The 16484-nt window shown below is 36.1% G+C and overlaps 1 protein-coding gene across 1 annotated transcript; it reads right to left on the reverse strand.

Moving 5' to 3' along the window:
- Positions 1 to 12378: 12378 nt before the first annotated feature.
- Positions 12379 to 14463, reverse strand: LOC143627384 (uncharacterized). Its single transcript, XM_077097222.1, has one exon. The coding sequence runs from the start codon at positions 14461 to 14463 to the stop codon at positions 12379 to 12381; it is 2085 nt and encodes a 694-aa protein (XP_076953337.1).
- Positions 14464 to 16484: the final 2021 nt, after the last annotated feature.

Genomic DNA, 16484 nt, shown 5'->3' on the forward strand with positions numbered 1-16484 from the left:
CTAAAATAAGCGATTTTTATGCCAAAAATAAACTAGGAATGAAAATCGGTTATGAAATATGTGCAAGGAGGTGGTGGAGCCGCATGATGGTGAAGGTGAGGCTGGCCACACGGCGCTCCGGCCACCTAGGGGTGGAGTTTTTTAGTTTTGACAGTTTTAGTCCTTGTGGTTTGTTATTTGGTCCAAATTGAACTTTTCATGTTGTAAATAAGGAATTAGACATTATATAAAGTATAAGGGCCTAAAGTTAGCACAAGAAAACTTACTAATTATAAACATTTGATTTTTGATTATCAATAAAGATCTAAAATATTCCGGGTCGGGTTAAACATACACGAATACGGGTTTGAAAAATCCGAGATGTTACGTGTTTTACCATAAGTCCTACCCGCGCGCTGGGGGGGGTGAAATAATTGGTTTATGGATAGGACTTTCTTCGAACTCGCGCATGCCAGCATGTCCCTCGAACACCAATGCAGCTCCAAAAACCCGTGCCCGTGTTAGGCAGTTTTTTTTGTACTCATTTTTGGGACCACTAACTGATGCATTTCATAACTTATCAGCAATGATTATTATTAATGATCATTATTTTCGTATTAATTATTATTTTCGGTTTAAACTGCACTAGTAATGGTTTCAGTTATGGATTTTATGACTATATAACCAGATCAAATGCACTAGTCTAAAACACACACAAAATAAGATTGTTGTGTAGGTTAAATTTCGTAATGTGGATGAAAAGAGTTTTGTGAAGAGAACTTGGAAATGTCGGTATTATCTTTGGAGGTGTTAGATCTGAATTCTGAACAGCGTCTCAAGTTTAAAAAAAGACCCTGAGATCAGAAATCGCTGATCTCAATTCGCCACAACAGCAATGGTAGAACGACGCCGAATTTTGAAGAATCAAGTGGTTGGAGAAGCATCGTTCGTTCGGTCAAAGAAGGATTTTAAGGTAAATCAAATATTGATTGTGGCCATGGTGTTAGTTAGGTGAGGATGGTGGTGGTTGAGTGACGCGTGGGGGTTGGTGGCCGAAAGGGGTTGGCGGCGTTGGGTAGTGGTTGGCCGGATAACTAACCGGTTAACGGAGGTAGTGGATTATGGCTGGGCATGACTGTATAATAAATATACTGATATACATATACACATATATTATACATACATTATTTGTTATAATAAAGTTCTAGGTCCTGGTTAATATTTATTATAAAAATAATATGTTTATTTGTTTTATTTTTTAATATAATAGAATAAAATTACATTTTTGCCATCACATGCCAGGATTTAATGGGGGATTTGGATGACAGTTAGTCAAAAGAACAAAAAGTGAGGTAATTTGTTTATTAAAGGACACCATTTGAAAGTAAACATTTTAAAAGACATAAACCGTAAATCAGCTTTGTTTAAAGAACAAATCTTTAATTCTTTCTTTTTATCAGGATTACCCAGTGTTTTGAAACCCGGACCGGACCGGCTAGTCCGACCGGTTCGACTGGAACCCGTTAAACAATCCGGTTCGGTTCGCACCATAGTAGGGGCGGACCTAGCCCTTTAGCAGGGGTAGCCTCCGCTACCCCTCAACTTTTCATCGATAGTGTAAAAAAATATTTTTTGGACAGGTTTTCGTATTTCGTTACCCCTGAAAAATTATGATGTTACCCCTATTTGTTTAAAGCTCAACCAATTTAAAAGTTCAACCAAAGAAAAGTTCAACCAAAGTTTAAAGCCCGAACCATTTAAAACTCATTAACCATTTTCAAAAATAACACTCGTTTTTTGGAAATTGGAAATTAGACAGACATCAAACAGCGTTACACCAGACACCGCACTCGACACCATTTTGAGGTTGAAGTTTTTAATATGGTTTTGGATATGCAAATTTAAGAACATGAAAATAGTTTGTTAGAAAATATGTCTGATTTAAATCCTTGCAATTCATTTTCTAAGTTTGATATATTTAAGATAGTATCATTTTATGAGATGCGTCCGAATGATTTTAGTAATGAAGAAAAATGGTGTATTTCGAGTGATGATCTTACGACCTTTTATCACACTTTAAAGGAAGATTATAAATTTGCAAAAATGGGTGTAATATGTGACCTTGCTCGTGTAATGGTCGAAACGGGAAAGCACACCACTTTTTCTTTAGTTTATCGAATATTAAAGCTAGCATTGGTTTTATCGATTGGTTGCAACCGTTAAAAGATGTTTTTCTAAAATGAAACTTATCAAGACGGATTTGTGCAACCAAATGGGTGATGAGTATTTGAACAATGCTTTAATTTATGTGGTTGAAAGAGAAACGTTTGATAAAGTAAAAGAAGAGGATGTAAGGTCTCGATTTCAAGCTTTCAAAAAACCGAATAGGAGAAATTTGCACCCTATGTGTTTAAATGTATTTATTATCCTGTGTCTATACATCAAGGGCGGCTATGAAGCAGGGTAGGGTGGTCGACCGATCCCGGCCCGACACCCCGATAGGCCTGAATTTTGTTTTTTTAATTATATTTTAATGTTTAAGTCCTATTACTCACTAATTTAAGGGCCAATTTTTTTTCTCCTTCGGTATAAAAAATTTTCACGATTCTCAGACACGGCCCTGGTTTACATTGTGTGAAATACGGTAAAAAAAAAATTTTTGAACGTTACCCCTGAAATTGATGTCTAGATCCGCCACTGCACCATAGACACGTTTTCTAAAAGCCTGACAGGTTCTGGCAGTTTACAGTTCGCCCAGAACCGGTGAACTGCCGGTTGAACCGGCAAAAACCTTCTTTTTATAAATTAAAAGAAAAATGAATTACAAGCTGGGAGACCATCAACCATAATACTTAACTAAGAAGCTGTTGTTTTTGTTTGACCCTTTAGATTATCTTTCTTTGATGCTTTAAAGCATAAAGAAAAACTAAAATTTCCGCGTTTTCCGACCAGAGGCGGCAAGATCTGACGAGGAAGAAAACTAAAATGTGAAGAAGAAAGAAGAAACAAGATATGTGATGTTCATTATTTAGGAGAAATGAATTAAAAACGCAGCCCAATAACCAAACCTAATATTTAAACAATATATTTTATTTCTTTTCTTCGTTTCACGAGGTAGAGTGGTAGACTACCAAAAAGCCTACAATATGAGACCTTTGCTTGTTTTCTCTAACTCATATAGTAATGTCACTAATTTTCTTAGGGTCCAGTTAGGGACACCCACTACACCCATGAATACGTCGTGTATAGGCCTATACGCATACGCGGCGTATTAGATTACGATTTGACGTCCTAGCCTGGCTTTGTCATAGGGTTGTTGGATCGTACCCCTCGTACACCACGTATAGGCCGTATTGGGTTTTGTATATCCCCTCCCTCTCCACCATTTCTTTTTTTCTTTTTTTCTCTTTTTTTTCCCTCACCCTCACCCTCTTCATTCAACCAACACCAACAACCATATATGTTTTTGGAGTCGGACGAGGAGATGTCGGACGATGCTAACGGTCAGTCGGAGTTAAACCAGGTTTCGTTTTATCTTTATTTAGTACATGTTAGGACATAGTTGTAGATATTAGGACAGAGATTTAGTGAATGGTTTACATTTGAAATTTACATTTGAAACCCTAGTTCGCCGGGCCTCCCAAACATAAAATAGATATCCCGTACTGTTACCGTTATTGTTAAAATTTTTATTATATTATTACTATTAAAATATTAATATTATGATTAAGAAATTGTTGTTACGAAAATATTATTGTTAATAAAATAAAATACTATTATTGTATTTATTAAAATACTATTATTATTATTAAAATAATAATTTTAAATTATTATTTAAATATTCATTATTATCATATTATTATTATTATTAAAATATTATTAGAAAATAATATTAAAATACTATTATAATGATAATTATTATATTATTGTTATTTTTATTCTAAACATATAATTGTTAGTATTAAGCATTAATTTTTATATTATTATTAATACTAAAATATTATTATTATTAGGTACGTGATGTACGCTAGAGATTCAGATTCCGGGGTTAGGCAATGACAAGACGTTCGGAGGTACGTTCGTATACTGTATTGTATTGTATTGTATTGTATTGTATAATATAATATAATATAATATAATATAACATAATATAATATAATATAATTTAATATAATAATATTATTTTATTATTATATTATGTTATATTGTATTATATCAAACGGGTGCTGGTTATGTTAGTGAGTTTTTCTAGAAAAGCCCACCAGTGTTGTCTTATTATGGTTTTTTTTTTTCTTTTTTTTATTTTTTTTCTTTTCTTTTGTTATTATTATTGTTATTTATTATTATTATTAATATTAATATTATTTAATTATCAATAACATATTATTACTCGAAATTCGATAAAGGGCGTTCAGTAGCAGGACTTACTTGGGAAAATTGAGAGTGCGAAACGAACTTTTAAATGATTGGCTGGTTTCGTTATGGGCATCTTGAATCAGTTACAGTGGCTAACTTGGGAAAACTGGCATTTCCAAACGAACTTTCAATTTCTTGGTTGCTTTCGTTATCGAAATCTCAAATCTGGCTCTTAGATTTCTTCGAACTCCAACGGCCTTGACCGCTGGTCATCACTGACAACCGTAGTTGTGTTCACTCAAACACATATCAGTCTTCACTAAGCTTAAGCTTAGTATTGTTATTAGTTTTATTATTAGTTGGGTGTATTCTAAGTTGTTCATGTTGCGTATATTAAAGAATTATCGGCATATATATATAGTAGATGTGAGGTATAAGAATTCATTGCGCTGACATAACCAGCACCAGATCGAGATACTAGTTTGATGAGTTTGAATCTCTCGGATCCGTGGTATCCGCTAACGGCAGCGAGAACGGGAGCCCCAACTTTGGAGAGATAGGTGGAAATTCGGTCATTGCTCCAACATAACGAGCACTAGATTGAGATATTAGTTCGCACTTAGCTTAACCGATTGACACGTATGCAGACGTGGATTTAGGTTCGGTGTTGACCCGGATATTAACACGTTTGTTTAAAGCATTCGTTGACACGTTTGCATAATACACAATGAAAGTACAAACTCAAACAACAATCCATACAATAGCAATTGTCTTCGTTATTTTTCTCTTCTTCTTGTTTGACTGGTCGTTGAAGATAATTGCTATTGTATAGATTATTGTTTGAGTTTGTGCTTTCATTGTGTATTATGCAAACGTGTTAATATCAGCGCCAACACCGATCCTAAATCAACGTCAGCATACGTGTCAACCGGTTCAAGTAAGTCCTGGGTAATATCTCAGTCTGGTGCTCGTTAAGCTGGAGCAATGACCGAATTTCCACCTATCTGTCCAAAGCATGTGCTCACGTTCTCGCTGCCATCAGCGAATACCGCGGATCCGAGAGATTCAAACTCATCAAACTAGCGTCTCGATCTAGTGCTGATTATGTATGCGCAATGAATTCTTATAGCGAACATCTATTATATACATATACACACACATATATATATATACATATATATAAGCTGATAATTCTTTAATATACGCAACATGAACAACTTAGAATACCCCCAACTAATAATAAAACTAATAACAGGCCTAAGCTTAAGCTTGGTGACGACTGATATGTGTTAAGTGAACACAACTACGGTTGCCGGTGGTGGCCAAAGGTCAAGACCGTTGGATTTTGAAGATATCGAAGAGGCGGATTTGAGATACCGATACCGAGAGCATCCAAGAAAGGGTTCGCTTGGCATTGTCAGTTTTTAGCAAGGTGATCACTGTAACTGATTCAAGCTGCCCATAACGATAGCAGCCAATAAATTGAAGGGTTGTTTCGTAATGTCAATTTTCCCATATAAGCCCTGTAAGTGTACGCTCTTTGCCGAATTGTGAATAATAATATATTATTCATAAATAAAATAATATTAATAATAATAATTATAAATAACAATAAATAAAAAAAATGAAAAGAAAAAAAAAACAAAAAACATAACAAGACAAGCTAGTGGGTTTTTCTAGAAAAGCTCCCTTATACGCCACGTATAGACCTATACGCGGTGTATTAGTTTGATTCCAACCTGCCCTGCAAAAGCTGGGCTAGGTTGTCAACTCATACCTTATACGCCGCGTATAGGTCTATACGCGGCGTATTACTTTTGCTGAATTATTGGAGCCCGGCTCCCCCCCTTTCCCCTTCTTCCTTTCTCTATTATAAATGCTCACGTTATATGTCGACGTTCAACCAAAAAACAACATAACATTTGCAATATATATACCCACAATGTCTTGGTTTAACCATTTATTTCCGGAGGAGGAGCCGGGTTACGCCGCTAACGATCAGCCTGGCACATCGTGTTTACTCGACTTGAACCAGGTTTCGTTATATATTTATTTAGTATGAATTTGGTAGTTTTTTTACCAACACATGCTACATTACGTTTTGTCAGGAGTATGTCGGGTATCATACCCAGCCCCAACAACCTTATTGTCAGCCCGAACAGTTTTATGGTAACACTGGCTCGCCGTGTTTGCCAAACTTGAACCAGATTTCATTATAGCTGTTATTATTATTTATTATTATAACTAGCACTGTTGTTTGAATTTTTAATTTAAGTATTGTAGGAGTACTTAGTGTCGGATTACGGTACTCAGCCGGCGTTCTCGTCAATGTCGCCTGGTCGGATTTTGGAGGTCAGGCTTCGGCATCGTACCAGCCACCAGTAGCAAATGATCCTTTTTATGGAACCAAGTCTTCATCGCACCACGGGCGAAACGATCATGCTGGGCCAAACCAAAATAACGAAGATGAGTACGATGACGACTACATACGCGAAGTGAAGGTTTCGTATAAAATAGATGTCGTAAGACACCGTGTGTTTTGTTTAAGTTAATATTATTTATTTGTATGTTATTTAATAAACGGCTTAATAAATAGCGTAAAACTGTTTCAGATTTTTTAGAGCCGCGAGGAGCTGGAGAAATGGGTAAAAATTAGAGGACGGGAGCATGGGTTTGTTGTTGTGGTCCAGCGGTCAAGGAAAAACGCTGTGGACCTTGCATGCAATCGTGGGGGCGAACCCAAAATAAAGGCTACGACGAGACGTACCGGCAGCATAAAAAAATGTTGTCTGTTTAAGATCCTGGGCAGGTACGACTCGAGTGGTGCCTGTTGGAAGGTTCATGTGGTAAACGAGACTCACAACCATGATCCCGCTGAATTCGAGGAGGGGTGTGTGTCTTTTAGAAAAATGAACAGCTACCAGCTTGACATGGTTGAGAGTTTACACAGGTCCGGCGTTAAGCCGTAACAAATCGAAGCAGCCCTCCATGAAAAGTTTCCGCGACGTATTGGTCTTCCCTTATATTGAACGCCGGCTGCTCACCTGCCACATTATTTCAAATTTCAAACTCCCGCCTGAGCATCCGAGCATCCAAACATCAGTCACCATCAGCGGCGGCGTATAGCCCTATACGCCGCCTCTGATATATATATATATTAACATTATCTATTTTAATATAAATATTATTATTAATAATTATTGGTAGTATTTATTAATATTATTATTATTATTATTATTATTTATTATTATTAATATTATAGGTATTATTATTAATATTATTATTATTATTTTTAGTATTTATTATTATTATTAATATTATTATTTTATTATTTATTATTTATTATTATTAATAATATTATTATTATTATTATTTATTATTATTATTAATATGATTATTATTAATATGATTATTATTATTGTTATTATTTATTATTATTACTATTATAGGTATTATTATTAATATTATTATTGTAATTATTATTGTAATTGTTATTGTTATAATTATTATTATTTGTTATTATTATAGTTTGTGGACGATGTGTTTGAGGACGAGATTGAGGAGGAGCTCGAGCAGCAGATGGGGCAGCGCAAGGGCCGGGGTGAGGGGCGGGGCCGTGGTCAGGGCCGGGGACCCCCACCGGGTGACGACGTGTTGGCTACCTACCCTCATCTGCAGTTCGATGAGGGTTCGGACGTCCACACACGATACATTCGTCTACCGCCAGATGCACCGGTTTCCCAGCACGATTATTTCCTGGTCTTTTTTGGAGTCATGTGACGCTCACCAGCGGGCGGCTGAGTATATCGGACAGGATACGCCCCGGAGCTGATGCTTCAGTATGCCACTATCAGCCCACCGGGAGCTGACACTGGAGGTTTACTCCACGATACGCGTTACGCAAGTTTACTCCACGTTGTTATGTTTTTAATATATTTATTATATTATATTATATTATTGCAGGCCCCGCGCGTCTGGTACGCCAGAGATTCAGATGAGGGTGCCAGGCGCAGATACGACACAATCGGAGGTTTACTTCCGCATGTTCGGGCAGGACGTCCATCTTTCCATGGAAGAGTTCGCGGTTGCTCTGGACTTATACACCACACAGGATGTACGCAGCCCGATATACACGGGAGAGCATCCACCAGATGCCGGAGGACAACATGCGGGTATGGTGGAGAGCCATCAGCGATCACGACTTTGGAGATAGGCCCTTAGACACCAAGTCCAAGGTCTCTGCTATTAGGGACCCGCTCCACAGGTACATTCTTAAAATGTATTGTATTGTTTAGTATAATGTATATTATATTATATTATATTATATTATATTATATTATATTATATTATATTATATTATATTATATTATATTATATTATATTATATTATATTACACAGGTACCTACACAGGCTGATTGCGACGTCTATCGCGGGTCGCAATCAGGGCGCGGAGCACTGCAGCCTGCGCGACCTGTTTTTTTGAGGTGTCGGCTGACTCACACGCACTGCAACCTCGCTAGGGGGTTTGTAGACTATTTTGTCGACTACCAGTTCAGGCAGGGACGAGGGTCCTTGATGGGTGGCAGGTACGTCACCCAGCTTGCGATATCTCTGGGCCATGGAGACCTGGTGGACGGCCTGCGTATCGCTCCGACCCCTCCAAGTGAGCTGGATCGTGTCCGTTGCGGCGGCATGCACATTATGCGTTCGTTCCCCGGGCCCAACGGCCCGCGCGACCGACTGGTGGCCGGGGCGGGGGCACGTGCGCCTTACGTCCCGGTGCCTTTAGTCGAGCCTCCCCTGGCCGCGGCATCGAGGTGGAGCTTGTCCATGAGCCTGTCGACCTGGGGGAGGGGGCCGGCGGGGATTCGGACGACGCTGGTGACGGACGTGAGGATCCGGCCGCATCTCAGGTATGTTTTAATATATTATCGTTTTATCGTTTCTTTTAATTCGTCTTCGTATTAAACGTATTTCATTTGTTTTGTTGTTAAGGGCCGACGCAGCACGTTCCACGCACATATCGTGCGGTGCGTCTGGGTCCCGCCACCGACGCTAGGTTGGAGGCCATTGAGTTGAAGATGAGGCAGTTGTCGCGCCAGATAGACTGGCGGATGAGCCAGATGTCACGCCAGATCGACTGTCTTGTTAGCAGTCGGGTAGCGGAGCTGTCTGGACAGCAGTACACCGTGCCACCGCCACCACCCCCAGTTTTGACCACGAGGCGAGCACGTTTGGCGTGACACGCGGATGGGGCGACAACATGGATGCCGCGGACGGTTCGTGGCCGAGGCGTAGGGGAGAGGACGGCGCCGACGTTGCCGACGCGTTTAGGGGCCTCAGGGGCCACGACGACGGCATGGGCATGAACATGGACGATTTCATGTAGATTTTTATGTTCTAGTTGTCGTATTTTCTTTTATTTGTACAGATTAACAATATAACAATGATTTTTGGTATATATATGTTAACTGTTTTTCACCGAAATAATATTTAATATTAAATAAATAATTAATATATAATGATAATAATAATAATAATAACAAAATAACAAAGAAAAAAAATAAAAGAAAAAAAACATAATAAGACAAAATTGGTGGTGTTTTCTAGAAATACCGACTCATACGCCGCGTATAGGTCTATACGCGGCGTATAGGGCGGTGTTTTAGCAATTGGGTCGGTGTCCCTAGAAAATCCGTTTTCTTATCTATAATATATATAAATGAAACCCCTAAAATCTTACGTGTCGCGATGTGGTCGCTCCCCCCTTTTATAAAAGCCACCAGATTGCTTGATTTTTAAATGGATGTCTTTCATTGATTTAACCCAAATTTATGGATATAGGTCTTACCAAAACCAGATAGCTCTTAAATGGGTTATAATATCTTATTAAATTAAAAATTAATCTTACAAATTATTTGATATGAAAATCCTATGAAATAAGGATATACTAAAATTTAATATCCAATTTAAAAAGAAAAATATATTATTTATAATTAATAAATAATTTTATAGTAAAAAACATAAGCGGGTCATGGGTCACCAAATCTAGATAGCTTTTAAACGGGTTATAACATATCATTTATTTATGAAACCCTTTTATCATCAAACCCTAAGTATATTATTAACTTTCTTACAATAAAGAAAATTAAAATCCAAAAAATAAATATTAAAAAACGAAAAATGTAAAACAACCATTTTCTCAAGCCATCAGATTGCTTTATTTGTAAATGAAGCCTTCTCACGCATTTGACCCGAATTCACGGGTAAAGGTCTCACCAAACTCAGATAGCTCTTAAACGGGTTATAACATCTCATTATATTAAAAATTAATCTCATCAAATATTTGTATGAGAATCCTATAAAATAAAGATATACTAAAAATTAATATCCTATTTTATTTAAAAAACGATATTATTTATAATTAAACAATTTTATAATAAAGAAAATAAACGGGTAATGGGTATCACCAAACCCAGATAGCTTTTAAACCGGATTATAACATATCATTTATTTGTGAAACCATTTTATCATCAAACCTCAAGTATATTAATTATTAACTTTCTTACAATAAATAAAATTAAAATCCAATATATATATATATATATATATATATATATATATATTTACGAGGATTGCCTTACATTATTCGTTTATAATATTTACACATTTTTTTGAATTTTAATTTTATTTATTATAACAAGTTAATAATATGATGATAAAAGGGTTTCACAAATAAATGAGAGGTTATAACCCGTTTTTAAAGCTATCTGGGTTTTGTGAGACACAAGACCCGCTTATTTTTTTTTACTATAAAATTGTTTCTTAATTATAAATAATACCTTTTTTTAACTCATATATTAATTTTTGATATATCCCTATTTTATAGGATTTTTACATCAAATATTTGGTGAGATTAATATTTAATTTAATAAGATGTTATAACCCATTTAAGGGTTATATTGATTTGGTGAGACCCATACCTTTACTTATTAGTTGGATATGAATTTTGGGTTTTGATATTGCATTTTATTATTCAAGCATTTTACGTTTATTGCCTTATCAAATTTCAGAGTTTGCTATTTTATTTAATTATTTTTCATAAAGTTTGTATTATTTTATGTATAAAACATAATAAATATCAATAAAATCAACAATAAATATTTATATTATTTATGACGTCATTCAGGTCAAAGTCCGGTCCGATCTTTCGGGCTAGTCGGACCTCTGACCCGATAAGATGTCCAGGTTGTTATCTGGTCTGGGTACGAAAACATTGGGATTACCTTTAATTATTCAAATTGTGGGGCATATGTTCCGGTCTTCCTTTGACCCAAAGATCTTTAGAGATTTGTGAACTTTAAATGTAACCTTTTCATTTAGTCATTATTAGAAATGATAATGTTACCAATAATAATTATTAGAAGTGATAATGTTACCAATAATACATTAAATTATGTTTACAGAGAAATATTTACAAAGATTTGTGAATTGTAATTTTTATGTTATTTATGTATGTAAATTAATGGTACAAGATTTTTTTTTCGCATTTTTTTCCAATTTTTGAAATTATTCTCCCCCGTGTAATACAAGGGTTATGTTTGCAAAAAATCACGCCGAGTACTCGGCGAGTAATTCCGACGTGCTTCTGACTAGGCCGACGATTCTTGATTGCCTAGTCAATGGACTTGGCAACGCCTATCGACTCCTACAACTCTAGCTTATATATATTTAAAAATAGGAGCAACATGCTAAAGAATCAAAACTTGAATTTTAACATAAACTAATTAGCAATGATTAACGATCCTTATTTAAATTGATATCAAATGTTTACAGAAGAATTGCAAATGAATATGAACTTCAAAAGCTATCCAACAAAAATAATTTTTTTTTTTAAAAGAATCATTTATTTCCTAAGCAACAATGTTGCACTAACTTCTTGTCAACAATAACGATCATGCTGAAAGTTTACTCTCAACAGAACATTGATGCTGATAACCTTTTGTCACTTTTTCCCTTTGACTTTATGTTGAGTTTTAGAATTATGATGCAGCTAACCTAGCTCTAGCATGGCCTTGTGATACTTGGAACTGCTCGGTAATGCCCAAATGCGCCATCAGAAGCCAAACATGAGTCAGAAACTCACCACCTTTCCGAAGCTGTTGTTCATGCTGAAACCCTCTGCAGTGTGTAGCGGCATAAGCTAGAATCTCGATCCATACTTGACAAATGACTTTCCACATGCGTTCCTTATCTGGCATGCTTTTCAAAGTTGTTGCGAGCCTGCAGCCGTCAAAAAGTGCAGATTTGCATCGGTCTCCCTTTACTTTAATAGGCGAAATATCAGGACAATACACTCCAAGCAACTTTTCACATGCTATAACTTTTTCAGTAATTGGACCATTTTCTTTGAAGTAACGTGTGGCTTCAGCACAAGTGTCGCGATACCTGATCATGCCAATACCTATCGGCAACATAACAGGATACGACACAAGAAGATACAGCATATAGTCGGATATACGCTTACTTTCCAAACGATACACACCAATGTCCCCTTGATCTAGATTGTCAACCATTACGGAGGAATACAATAGAGTGGTAGCAATGTGCCATAAGATAATGCTTTGATCAAACTCCACTTTAGTGATACTCCATAGCAAATCTTTGCAATCATTCATACCGAGAGAAAAACTACCTCTGTGTCTACATAATGCTCTCGTTGTGCGAGGCGAATCAACATGAGGTGTTATGAAATCTTGAAACTGTTTGTAAATTAGATCTTGCAGATTGTTAGAAACTTTGCAATACGTCTTGTAACGATGCTTCACGCGATACTGATCTATCCCAAGGAATTTCTGAGCTGTCAAATGGCGACCAGGCTTCTCTTCAAGCGCGACACTTAGTAGATCTAACTGCGCGATGGAATGAGACCATCGTTGTCTAGCTGGTTGCTTTAAGAATGGAAGTATTAGGTCGTCACGAGAGTAGCTACGCTGGCTCAGCCAAACATCTGTCCAGTCCGAACGCAGCATGGTAATAACCGCAAATATTTCCATTACAACTGATGTTGCAAATAATAGATAAGTGATGACAACATCAATGAGTTTGTAATCATCCACATCACAGAGAAAACAAAAGCCTACGAGTACCATAAGTATCATGAAAACACTAGTAACCCGAACTACTAGCCCCACAAATGTATACACGACATATGCCTTGGTGTAAAGCATGTCATACGCGAATCCAAGTTCAATTTCAACTGCAGAGAAAGCTTCACTAGATTTAAGGTTTCGAAAGTAGGACTGGCTATTATCTCTGTCTTCAAATGTGAGTATGAGATCAACGAAAATCCGTTTGAATGTTTGAAATAGAGCATAAGCTGCTGATATTTCATCACCCCGAACTTCAAGATATGCATGATCGTTTACCATGAGGTAATGGGCTTCTTGGACTTCCTTAATGCTCAAATTATACCCTTGCGATTTTCTCAAGCGATAGCTCTCCACGAATTTTGGATAATCAGGGCCTGGGTCAGGTGAACCAAGCATGGAGTCTCGAAGATGCTCAGTGTTTGCTAGTCTTAGTGCACGAATACGTTCAAAACACTTGATGAAACCGGCTATGTAAATCAATATGCTTAGTAATGGGAGTTTAGAACAACCTGGCCATGACAAGAGGAGGATATAGATGGCGACTCCTGATTGAAAACCGACTTCTGCCAAGTGTCTTAACCAAAGTTCATTATCTTCTAACGAGTAGGCGGTAATGGTATCTGGACCACCAAGGTGAAGAATGAGAAATGGCGCCCAAAAGGACACGAGCTCATTTGTGTTTAGCGCTTCTTGTTCTGATATTGGACGGGAGGTGCTGCAAACGTTTAAGGCGCTTCGAGTGATGATGCTAAGAGAACCAGATACAACAGCGTATCCCAGTAAGTAGGCACACCAAAGAGAAATTCTAATTCGTGTTCTTGGATTGTGTTTTCGAAGGTTGCCTAGTAAAAGCAAGACAATTTGTGATGCAATGCTAAGCAACATTAGTCCCTTGAGGCCCCAATCGTTCCATGTATTCTTCACGTGGTCTGGTATCATCTCTAGTAGCTTCTTGTGATCTCCTCCAAGGGCCATTAAACCTATTGCTGGAAATAAGTTACATTTATAATATAGTCAGCTCAAATTTTATTTGGAGAGTGTACATATTCATGACACTGAATAACTGTTTTTATGTTTCTTTCATGGGTAAGGTTCATGTAAAAGGAGACTAAAATAAAAGTTGTGGGAATCAGGATTCATCTTATTTAAAAGACTAGGCATCAAAGTGTTACCAAAGGGCTTGTAGCTTAGCGGTATCAAGTTGTGTACAAAATAGTGTTTTACCCAAATGTTTGAGGGTTCTAGTCCCATGGTGGACAAATATGTGCCGTTCTAAAATTAAAGAAGTATTAATGTGTAAACGACATGCATAAAGATACGTATCTGCACAAGATTACCCTTTTTCATATAGATAAACATCGTACAATGATCATTAATAGTAATATGAGAAGCATATATAATTACAATGCCTGCTAGTATAATCCATATCCATTTAGACCTCAAACAAGGAGTGAGTAAATTAAATAAATGTATTACCATCCAAATGAATTAAAAAAAAATCGTCTTTTCCTATTCCCTAAGTAATACCATGTCTCTCAACAAAAAGGTAGAAAAAACATGTAAAAAACCAGAAATATCTAATCATGTCTCTCAACACTAATACTTGCTTGATAGGGAGTTCTAGCTGTATGTTAAAATAGACGTTGTCAGCAAGAGTGTTCAAAAAATCCAAATCTTAAACCGTATATGAAATATCCGAAAATTCGGATATCCGAATTATCCAAAATATATTTTTAATTATTAAATAATAAAAATGATATATAAATTTTGGATAATTTTCGGATAATCTTTTCGTGTATTAGGATAACTTATAGATATTTCGGATAATTTTCAGATATTTAGGATATTTTTTTGGATATTTCGGATATCCTAAATATTATAAAAGACAATTCTTTACATTTTTTTATAATTATTATTTTTTCCAAAATAATATTTTCCTACTGTTATACTTATTCAATTATTTGATTTAGGTTTTTCTTGTTGTAGCTAGATAAAAGAATAGATGTGTTGTTGTTAGTACTGTTAAATGGTATGTTAATTTCAACTACAACTTTTAAGCATTGGTATAATATTTTTTTTTATGATCCCATCCACTCATAGTCTTTCTGTAATAGCTAACAATAAAAGACCTCACTCGTCTCTTTTTTAATCCACTTGTCACATAAAGTTTTACTATTTTCTAATCTGAAATTGGGAGAGTATCAAACTAAAATAGTGTACACATTACATGGAGAAGTGGGCCTGAATTCAAAGAAATTTATAATAAACAATCACCCTCATGCGTATAAATATACAAATTTCTTTTGTTTCTATTGCTATTTACTTATTTTGACAGCAATTAGCCAACATCTGAACCAGTCCTTTCTTACTTTCTATGCCTTATTAAAGCTGCAAGGGTTGGTTCTATATATTTAGCCTATAGTAGTTTTCAAATGTCTAGTAATCAACCATGGAAATCTTGCATCAGTCTAGAAGTGTTAGATGAGTTAGGCCACCTAGTTACTACCTAGTTCTTGATTAGCTAAGTGAATAATCAGTGGATACATAAATAAACACATAAATTGTCTGCTTTAATGCATTAAGTTATCAACCGCTATCACATTTTTAAATGACTTTTCGTTATCCCAAAACTGATACAAACATATTGAAAATCACAATTCGAAAACAGGAGAATAATCCCATAGTAGTTTCATAAGAAGCTTGAGTCAGGGACCCTAACTATAATCCAAATTGGTGCTCAATAAAGCAGCAAGCTAAAACCTAGCATGATCATCAAACTTCATGATATATATATTTAGAACAAAAACATATAAAGCAAACTATGAATGTCAACCAATGACAAAAAAGTTACGAGAAATTACCAACGGAAGTCATAGTAAAACCAGGTTCTTGAAAGTTGAAACTGCCCAACTTGTATTCTTAAACTTGTTTCTTGCTTGTGTCTAGTTTAAAGAAAATGAGAAGATCAAATGGCAATTAATATAATGAGAGTGGTA

Source organism: Bidens hawaiensis, unplaced genomic scaffold, assembly GCF_021521415.1.
Source record: "Bidens hawaiensis isolate Kalapana, Puna unplaced genomic scaffold, B.hawaiensis_p1.1 tig00004664_1, whole genome shotgun sequence".
NCBI lineage: Eukaryota > Viridiplantae > Streptophyta > Magnoliopsida > Asterales > Asteraceae > Bidens > Bidens hawaiensis.

What these genes read in the sequence shown, in the direction of transcription:
- LOC143627384 (XM_077097222.1), bottom strand. Translation starts at nt 14,463, where the DNA reads ATGGCCCTTGGAGGAGATCACAAGAAGCTACTAGAGATGATACCAGAC.